Consider the following 10,188-nt stretch of genomic DNA (forward strand, 5'->3'; position numbering starts at 1 on the left):
TCAAAGTACCACTGATAGGAGAGGACTAATTCCTGCAGCCCAAGAAAGAGTAACAGCAATAGGAGACCTGTGCCTTGCCAGGCGCTGCTGGACTACAACTCCCATCATCCCTGGCCATTGACCACACTGGCTGCAGCTGAAGGGAGCTGGAGTTCTCCATCCCTGCTTTTCCCTGCAGCTCCGCTTGTGGAGAGGGATCGTATTCACTGGCCCAGGCCCCAGGTCTCGCTGTTTACACAAAAGCGTAAGCTACCCTGAGCTAGATGGAGCAATGGCACAAGGCAGCCTCTTATGTTCCAAGTAACTATTTTAGGATTGTTGTTTATGTTGTTTAATAATTAAGGGGAAGATGTAATGACAGAGTTTGTAACTTAGAGATATTCCCTCAGTATTAGGAAGGACTTGCCTTGAGATTGCATGATCAAAAAAGTAGATGTTGCTGCACAAGTTTGACTTAAAGGCTTCGAAGAATAAAGCTGTTTCAGGCCATTCCTCCTCTTTGTCTGTGGACCCAGAACTATTATGCCAGGACTGCTGAACGTTTGGAGACTGTGGGCACATTTGCAAACCAGAGAAACTGTTGTGGTCCCCACACTAACCTGCAAAGATGCACCTGCTGCAACCTGTTCTGTTGGCTACCACAGATTGCTTCTTTCAAGTGTAATTTTGGCCAGAGGAGGGGTGGGGAGGGGCCCCTGTGCAGGTATGTGCATTCGTGGGCACCGTGTTGGTGGCCTCTGGCCCACACACAGTCACAATGAAAACTGGTGCATTAGGGTTGTTGTTATTAAACAAAAACAACCCAACAACTTCAGACTTACTTGCCTGAAAATAAAAGTGATTTTACAGTAAATGCAAGTAAAAATTGCCAGTTCTTAAAACAAAATATGGCCAATATTGGGTATTCCTTTACAGCACAATTTATATTAACTTGGCCCAACTGTAGGTTTTTTACAGATACAGAGCACACACCTATTTTTTCTTCTTATTTATACTGCCCTTCATCCAAAGATCACAGGGCAGTTCACAACATAAAAATACAAAATGAGAACACAAAAGACATAAAGCACAGAAAAACCAATAGCCCCCCTTGCACAAACACATTTAAAAGTCTACAGAATGTTATTCAGCCCAAGGCCTGGTTTTTCAGAGACGTTTTCACCTGGCGCCAAAAGATATGTAATGAAGGCGCCAGGCGACCCTCCCTGCAGTCCTACTCACAGCCCTATCTATGCATAGCTCTCCGCAGCCCACAAGATATTTCCACCATTACAAACTTTGATTAGATTTGAAGCTATCTGGAAATGGATAGCATGGATGGATAAGGGGAGGTTTACAGAATGCAGGTTTCACTATAGCTCATCTTTAAATAATAATAATAGTAATAATAAGAATAGCTCCACCTAGACCTAGCCAACCACAATCTGAAACTAGTTTATAAACTATCTGGGGAGAGTAATCCAACTCACCCTGGCTGAGCCACTTACCCCTGCAGCTGATGTTTTGGGAAGACAACTGTCCTTATCTGATAAGAAAGGAATGAGATGCTGTCATCACCTCTCTCACCTTTCCAGAAAAGCTGGGTTGTGCTGCTGCTGTTGAGTGTCTTTGTTGCGCAACTCGCTCAAAGGAGAAACATTCTCTCAGTGAGTAGCCTCCAGTCTCTCTACCAGAAAGCTCAACTGACTCATCTGGGTTTCTTAAGTGAACTATTTGTTTCCCACTTTATAGAACAAATACCTGTATGGTAATCCCTGTAGGCTGATGTCAGATGGAAGTCATAATTCTCTTTCACACAGTGCCCTTTTCTACTCACAATAACAACTTCCCAAAATCATACTGTGAACTAGGAGGAACAGGCTGCTTCTTGACCAGTGGCTGTAAGTTTAGGCTCGTTTATGAGTAAGCCTTATTGGACACAGTGGGACTCACTTTTGAGTAATCCTTAAAAATGTTTAGGGGTACTCTCATTTTGACTCAAGAAAATCACAATTTTATAGTTCAAATCAGGGAAAATAAATACAGTAAATGGACAAAAGTTCACAAAAGGTTTAGGGGTACAGTATGCGTATGCCTGCGTACCCCCCAAAAAAGCACTGCATGCATACATTTGTACTGTAAATGCTTTAATGCTAAATATATATATAGTGGCTTCGTTCCAGTTGAACTTATGCCATTGGCTCCAAGTAAAACAGTAAGCATGCTTATTTGGGCATAAACTAAGCTTACCAGATTCTTTTTCAGTGAATCTGGGGACACTTTTCAATTTCAATGGATTTTGTATTGGGACTGATTTGTAAATCTGGTGATTGTCCCCGGGAAACGGGGACGTCTGGTAACCTTAGCGTAAGCCCCATTTTGCTCAGTGGGATCTGCTTTGGAAGAAACACGCTTTGGATTGACCTGGAAATGGGTGGTTCAGGGGTGCAGCCCCTGGCCTGATTTTGCAGACAGCTGCACTAGCATCCCCACCCCCAGTGTGATGAAGCTGTGTCACAGAAGGGCATTTTTACAACACTAAGAGGACCCCTACAGGATCAGACAAAAGGCCCATCTAGTCCAGCATTCTGGCCTCTATGGGAAGCTTGCAAGAATGACCTGTACACAACAGCAACTGGCATTCAGAGCATCAGAATCAGAAGAATCTTTATTCGCACCAGCCACTGGCCATAGCAATAAAATAAAATACAATGTAGTGAAGGTAGAGGTGAAAATTTAACTATACAAAATACATTCTGGAAGTTTACATCACTAAGGCATTCAGAGGCCTACTGCCTCTAACAATGGATGTCAAAGTTTGCCACTGTGGCTAGTAACCTTATCCTACATAAATCTGTCTAATCCTTTCTTAAGGCCATCCAGGCTATGGCCATCACTATCTTTTGTGGGAAACGGAAGCAGAATCAGGAAATGATTCCTCCCTCTGTGGCATCCTCTGACAGACACCCTCGACTAAATGGAATAAAATAAAAAGAGGCAATTGAAACCTTGCCTTTCATTACATTCATCAATATAATTGATGCCATATCTACTCAAGTTTGCATATCTGTTGTATTACGCTATAGCAGTTTTAAAAACAAAGCTTATGAATGAAAATTAGAATAATGGAATCATACAATTGTACAGTTGGAAGGGACCACAAAGGTCATTTAATTCAACCCCTGCAATGCAGGAATCTTTTGCCCAACATGGGGCTCAAACTTACATCCCTGGGATTAAGAGTCTCATGCTCTACCAACTGAGCTATTGGAAGGAAATGAGAGTTGCCTTTACTGTCCTTCTAATCCAACAAGTAAGAACCTGCAAGACTCCAGATCCCATCAGACCAGGACAGCATGGCCACTTGGTGGGAATGATGGGCATTGTAGTCCTGCGGTGTCTAGACGAATACAGATTCCCTACCCCTAACCTAAATGAGCTCATCATGCATTCTGCTTACAATGTGATTCCTGAGTAGATGGATAGGCAATAATTATTACTAATAGATAATAGATATACGTAACTAATCTAAGAGGGAAGAAGGAAAAAGTTGGCTGGGGGCAGGGGTGACAGTGGTGAAATAGCACCTGAAGAACCAGTTTACAAACAAAGAAACAAGCAAGCAAACAAACAATTATTATATTTGTAGTGCCTAAAAATGAAATTTCCACTCCATCAAGTAACTACTTTTGACCTGAAAATCAAAAGTAGCAAAGATTCAGCACAGCCCTGTCTAATTTCCTTTGGATCACAAACAAAGCATGAAAAGTGTGAAGATGGGATTCACTGAAGTATGCTAAAAGGAGAGCTTTGGGATAGCATGCCCATCCCACCACAGTCATTTCCACTGATTCTTCACCTTCCACCCACAGCCCAGAGGCACTTTCAGTGAGTCAGTGGTCATTTTCCCCAGTATCCAACACACTCAGCCAGAGAGCATTGGGATAATTTGCCTTGAGAAATCAGCACTGTCAGAAGCAAATTCTTATGGGCCTTATTCTCTGTCAGTCTTTTCCATTGCTATACCCACCCCATCCCCCCAACAAACACCTGTAATTTTCCTTTGAGGTCATTGCATAAAGGTTATCTTGCTCTGAGATAGCAAAGTGGAATTTTACCAATGGGAATGGTGATTCCTGATCCTATTCTAAGTCTTGAGTATGTTAAAGGGTTTCATCTTGCAACTTCCGTTGAGGGTGGAGATAGATTTTGGAGTAGGTGGAGGCAAAGGATTTGCTTCAATAAATACAACCGAAGATCACTTCCCATGGGATACTTCAGCTTGTTTCTCAGTTGCTTGCCCATTACCAGGAGCTGATAGCCAACAATGTTGCCCAAAATTGCAATTCTCTCAGCATTAGCTCTTGTTCTGATCATACAAGGTAAGCAAAATACTTTAAGGAATATTAGTTTTAGCGTTTTCTTAAATTCTTCTAATGCTAGATGGAAAAGTTAATCTTGCCTTAACATTCTGGGATGATTATTATTTCTGAGTACAATGCCATAGGAGTTTGGTGTATGTCAGTACCCAGGTTCTTGATATCTGGTAACAGCAGACACCTGGCATTTTATAAATGTTGCTGTTTTTAATTTTCCAGAGGCTTCTCTTGCCCCTGTGACCCAGGAACCAACCACAGGATCAAGCGAGGGGACAACGCTTGAGTCAAGCAAAGAACCAGGTGGCGAAGAAAGCACAGAAGAGCCGGCTGGTGAAACAAGCTTAGGACCAAGCGCAGGGCCAAGTGAGGAGCCCAGCACACAGCCAGCCGAAGAGGCGAGTGGCGAAGCAAGCGGAGAAGCCAGCGGAGAAGCCAGCGGGGAAGCCAGCGGAGAAGCCAGCGGAGAAGCCAGTGGAGAAGCCAGTGGAGAAGGAAGTGGGGAAGGAAGCGGAGAAGGAGGTTCACATCTTATTCAACTAGGCACAGAGGCAAGCAAAGAGCCAACCAAGGAGCCAAGTACAGAGCCAACTTCAGAGGCCGCCCCAGAGATCAGCGTAGAATCAGGAGATTTTTCACTTATCCTGCCAACTGAAGAAAACCATGGAGATGCAAGCAAAGAGCCAAGCACAGAGCCAAAACCAACTGCAGCGTAAACAGACGAGTCAAGTAAGTTATTTCTGCAATTACTGTGACCTTGTTAGCAACAGTTTCCCTTCTTAGAACTGGTTTGTATGTGACACTTTGACAAGGACTGGCATCCTCCAAGAGAATACCCCACTTCCCAGCTCCAGTCACCACATTATTTAATGATGGTGTTAACCAGTAGGATAGATAGACTCAGTGCCCTGTTCCCAACAGACACAGTAATTTGTAATAAAGTACAGGAGTGGAGATGAGAAACTCAGTGTGGCAATGTCACTCCGACAAGTCTAGCAGAGAGACCACGGGGCCTTCCAGATATTGTTAGGTTGCAGCTCCCATTGTCTCTGCCCATTCAACATGCTGGGGGGGGGGCTAGTGAAAATTGGAACCCAACATCGGGGAGGGGGGGCAGATCACATTGACCACCCCGATAAAGGCCACCTCTTGTACTTAGTAGATATGAGGATTCCTGAATGCTGTAGAAGCAGGAAACCCCAGACCATGATGAGTTCCGTGCTCATCAGTTCACTGTGAAGTGGCCCCCTGCAACAATCACAGGAGTTGTCTTTTTACATGCAGCATGTGAGTTAGCAGTACACCTGGCCAACTTATCACTGGCTATTGTGCAGGAAAACAGCATGCACAATCCTTCCCCACCATAACCAAGTTGTGTAATCTAGGATTAAGGAAATGAGTAGTATAAAGCTGAGACTTCCAGTCCCAGGATTCTACTTTTTTAAGACTCCTCTTGGCACAGACACAGTAGCTTACAGTCCAATGCTAAGCATGTTTACTTTAGAGGCAAGTAGTCCCTCTTAAGTTAAATGGGACTTGTTCTCTGCTAAATGTGTTTAGGGTCATAACCTTACAGCAGAAGTAGATATATGTCTACTCAGAAGTAAGGCCCACCGAGTTCCATATGTGATTTGCAACTTAAATATCTCTTTTCTACTGACTTGGTCCATAGGTCATGCTAAAATAGCATCACAGGAGCAACTTTAGCTAGAATTTTGGATGTGAATTTGGGGGGGGGGACTGAAAGCATAGAGGATTCCTCTCTCCTTCCTCCCCCCTCACCTGTCATCTCCCCTCTTCCTTGCAGCAAATTTTATGTGGGTGGGGAGGGTGAGATAACTGGACCAACAAAGAAAAGGTGTCATGTCTGTCTTCTGTGTCAGGAGGTTTGGAGAATCATGGTCTGTGCTCAGGGTGTGAGGCAGCACCCCTAAATGAAACTTTGGTGCAAGAAATAAGCTCCATGCTAAACTTTTAACATAGACGGATGTCATGGAAGAGCCTAGTTTCTTTTAACCAGAACAAAGACAAGCAGAGGATAAGATCATGGGGACGCCACCTTTTCTCCTGTGTGATTAGGTTCAGGGGGAAATTAGATGTATGCTGAGAAGTCGGTGCCTCTACCTATATTTTTAATAGGCAAATAATTTGACTAAATACTAATCCTACATATTGCCTGCATCACAGTGAGGAGTATAGAAATCCAGTCTGCTTTTCTGTGTGGCATCTGTAAATTTTTAACTTACTAGAGGCACTTAATGACTTCCTTCTTTCCTTTTGCCTTTACTTACTTACACTTGGGGGGGGGTGTTCTGCCATCTTTGCGCCAGCAATTACGGCCCAAGTTCTCTATCAGTATTGCCACTGTTTTCTGGCAGAGCACTCAAGACAAGTAGAATTTCTGCAGGCTAAAGGCCCAAGAAAATTTGCTAGCTGATAGCCTTACAGCTGATAAAGGCACAGGAGCCCTGGGGGTGGGGTGGGGTGGGGACACGCAAGACCAACCCCATTGGGCAATGAGACAGTTATTTACTCACCAGAACACAGCTGTTAGCAGTGAAGAACAGTCAGATCATGTGTTCCCATCACCACCACATGCTCTCTAGACAACATGGAAGTAATGTCAGAGAACAAAAATGCACTTTAAAAACTTAAATATCAAATTCATTTGCTGTTGCCTCTGAAATTTCCTTAGGAATCACATGTACAAACTTTTAGTCTAAGTGATAATAAATTGGGGGTTGGTACTTAATCATACTTAATTAAATGAATCTAGAATCTCTGTGCAACTTCATTGCCACTGTAATGGCCCCCTGTGCAGCCTTGCTTTTATCTGATCTTTGTCTTCTGTTTTTGTCTTCAGAATAAAAAGAAAATGAATCCAGAAAGAGAACCTGAATTGATGTCTTCCTGATAATGTTGTCTTGATTGAAGTTGCCCTCCAATAAATGTAGGTTTAATGCCAACAAGCCTTAAACCTAATTGGTTGGGTTTCAGATAAATAAGTATCTGGTGGTTTATCCCACCCAGTCCACTACATTTTGTTTGTTGCTCGCAGTGGACTTGTAGCAGTTATACTGTGTTAATGCTACTATCACTTTCCCCTCCAATCATCTCCCACACTGATGGGCTCTCTCTGTTGTATGTGCCCTCTGCTTTGCAAACTAAAATAAAAACAGAATGACATTATCACCCTTTGTACTGTGCTGTGTTACTGTTTCCAAGCCTTTCCCAGTTCGCCGTTCCTTACAAGCCAGTCTTTACCATATAGACTTCTAGCCTCATGTTGCAGGAATTTACGTATAGGTGTGTGTGGGGGGGTGCCTCTCCAGCAGATATCATGCACATGCAGCCCACTACCAAAATCAGCACAATCACTTTTGTGACTTTTGTGATTTGTCCCCAAAAAACACTTCATCACAGTTTCTTCCTGCACAATATCAAATGTAACAATTAACTGATAAGTGTATCTATGTACTGGGTCACTGGGAAAACAGAAATTCATATAGATATGTGAGCTCAGCTACTCAGAAGCCCCTCTGCCTGAGTGATCATTCCTGCCATCCTGATACCTGAGTGCTAGACAGGTAGCCATTCCAGAAATAACAAACCCAGATGGAGACAAAAGGGTGTGATTCACTTGGCTGGGAAACAGGGAAATGTAAATATCTCTTTTGTTCCACTTGATGGGTGTTTGGTGGAGGGCAAGGGGAGGAATGGGGCAGGGTCCAGGATGCTCAGATTCCTGCCACCAGACCTCCCCTTTCATGATGTAACCATGATGTATGAGTGATGTAGTTTGGGGGGGTGTAACATGGGGATTAGCAGCTAATAAAAGTTTGGGTTCTCTTTTGTTCTGGGCTTCCATCTTGTTCCACCTTGTGGCAGGTGGGAGTCCTGTCGCGACAGTCTTCAATAAAGACCAAGCCTACTGGCTGCTGTTTTGCTCTGGTATTCCTGGCTGGGGTCCTTGTTTTTTTGTCCAAGGGAGCCCTCAGATTTCTCTGTTAACGCTCACAAATTCCATTTTAAAGTGGATGCGGATTACAGAGAGATAGAAGACCTCTTCAGGTGGGCACATTCAATATTATCTAAAACGTGGAGGGGGGGAGGGTAGTGAGAAAGGAGGTGCTAGCTCCAGCCCCTGTGCTCTTCTGCAAGTTGGAGGGCAAATTTGTGAACCCTGAAAAATCCAGAGATCTAAAAACATGCAGGGAGGCTTTTGAGTACAGGGGGCGCTTCTGACAGCCATCTTCCAACTTGTGGAGGACAAGAAGAGCAGCGGGTGGGTCCAGCGCACACCCCCACAGGCCCCTTCACATATTTCTCTTAATTCAGATCTACACCTGAAGGCTAGGGATATTTACATAGAAATACTTGCAACTCTTTACATCAAGAGTCTGATCCTCTCCAGTCCTTTTCTCCCTGATCCCCCAACCAATTTTGGCAGAAAAGGATTAGCCAATTAAAGCAGACACAGCATTGGGGTGGGTAGAGCCAAGCTCCTTAGTAGGGATGCAAATTGCTCCCTCCCATTGTCATCAGATTGATCATTTTCTTGGCAGGGGAGTCAATAATACTCCCCTCAAACAACTCACATTGGGCTGTCTACCTGCACATGCACAAAAGTGTGAAGTTTTCCCTCATTGATGTGTACCCCTCTCTCACACACAACACACTACTAACGGAGCTAGGTAGGACTGTTTATACTGTATTCAGAATATGGTAGTTTTTTGGGTTTTTTACCTTTCAAAAGCTGATGCAAGGTAGTATCAAGCACAAAGGTTGCTGACTGCTTTGGTCTGAAAGCCACATGCACTCTTGGCCAAACCTCCCTCCCCTCCACATCCACACTCTTGCACATACACAGGGCACAGCCCCCTTCTCAGCTGAGGTGAGGTTATCACCCCCTCCCTGGTCATCAAGTGATTACTTGATGACCAAGGAGGGGGTGATTTGCATCCCCATCAGGACAGGAGCAGAATAACTTGGATGTTTGTGTATGCAAATCAGCACACACCTTCCAGACCAAGGGTTAGCCACCCGGATTTAGCGAGTGAGCGTCTCCCCCCACCCCATCAATGTAACAGTGTGCTATTCTTCCCGTTCTTAAGAAATCAAATCTGGCTACAGCAATGACATCACAACTTCCCTGCCTTAAACTTTCAGCTGCATGTAAAATACTAGAAGTTGGCTATTTATTTTGTATGAGGAAACCAGAACCCACCCCTTCTTAACAGGGCCATAATGTGGCACCAGTTGAAGGTGCAAACGTCAGTGTTGCATGTATGAGAGATAACTTGTTCTGCCCAACAAGTCGCCAAGTTTCAGGAGAAAGGGGCAAAAATTATTCACACCTTTAGACCCATGTCCCCAGATATGTTTGCATGCACAGCTCTGCAAAATGTCTGGGCTTGACATGTTCATGGTATGGTACCAGTATTATAGACTAGAAATACACCCTTGAGGCCTAGTAGTGATCAAAGAGCCTCCAGACTGGCTCCCCTTTGAGAACATGCCATTTATGATTGTGCAGTAAAACTAGCAGAAAGAGGGCTACTTTACTCTTTTCTCAAAGTGAATGGGAAGTCAAGTTTCTATGGAAGAAACATGGAGTGGCTGAGTTTAAGAGCCCTCGACTTGAGTGGATAACAGCTGCACAAAAGAAGTGTCAAAAACCGGTTGCATTGAAAAGAACATTTGCATGTCCTTTGTGTGGTGACAAGCACTTGGAATAAATCAGACAGCACTTTTCAGTGACAAGAAAAGAGGAGTGAGAATTAGGCCTTTTCCAGGAAGACCTGGGATTCTCTTCCACGTTCTAAACCCATCT

At 44.0% G+C, this 10,188-nt stretch overlaps 1 protein-coding gene across 1 annotated transcript; it reads left to right on the top strand.

Annotated features, from left to right (window-relative positions):
- Nucleotides 1-4,091: 4,091 nt before the first annotated feature.
- LOC128398515 (chondroitin proteoglycan 4-like) lies at nt 4,092-5,084 on the top strand. The gene is made up of 2 exons (XM_053359687.1): nt 4,092-4,361; nt 4,578-5,084. Exons 1-2 carry the CDS (start codon nt 4,307-4,309, stop codon nt 5,069-5,071), a joined length of 549 nt encoding a protein of 182 aa, XP_053215662.1. The 5' UTR covers nt 4,092-4,306; the 3' UTR covers nt 5,072-5,084.
- The last annotated feature ends 5,104 nt before the right edge of the window (nt 5,085-10,188 follow it).

Source organism: Podarcis raffonei, chromosome 12, assembly GCF_027172205.1.
Source record: "Podarcis raffonei isolate rPodRaf1 chromosome 12, rPodRaf1.pri, whole genome shotgun sequence".
In the NCBI taxonomy this organism is placed as follows: Eukaryota; Metazoa; Chordata; class Lepidosauria; order Squamata; family Lacertidae; genus Podarcis; species Podarcis raffonei.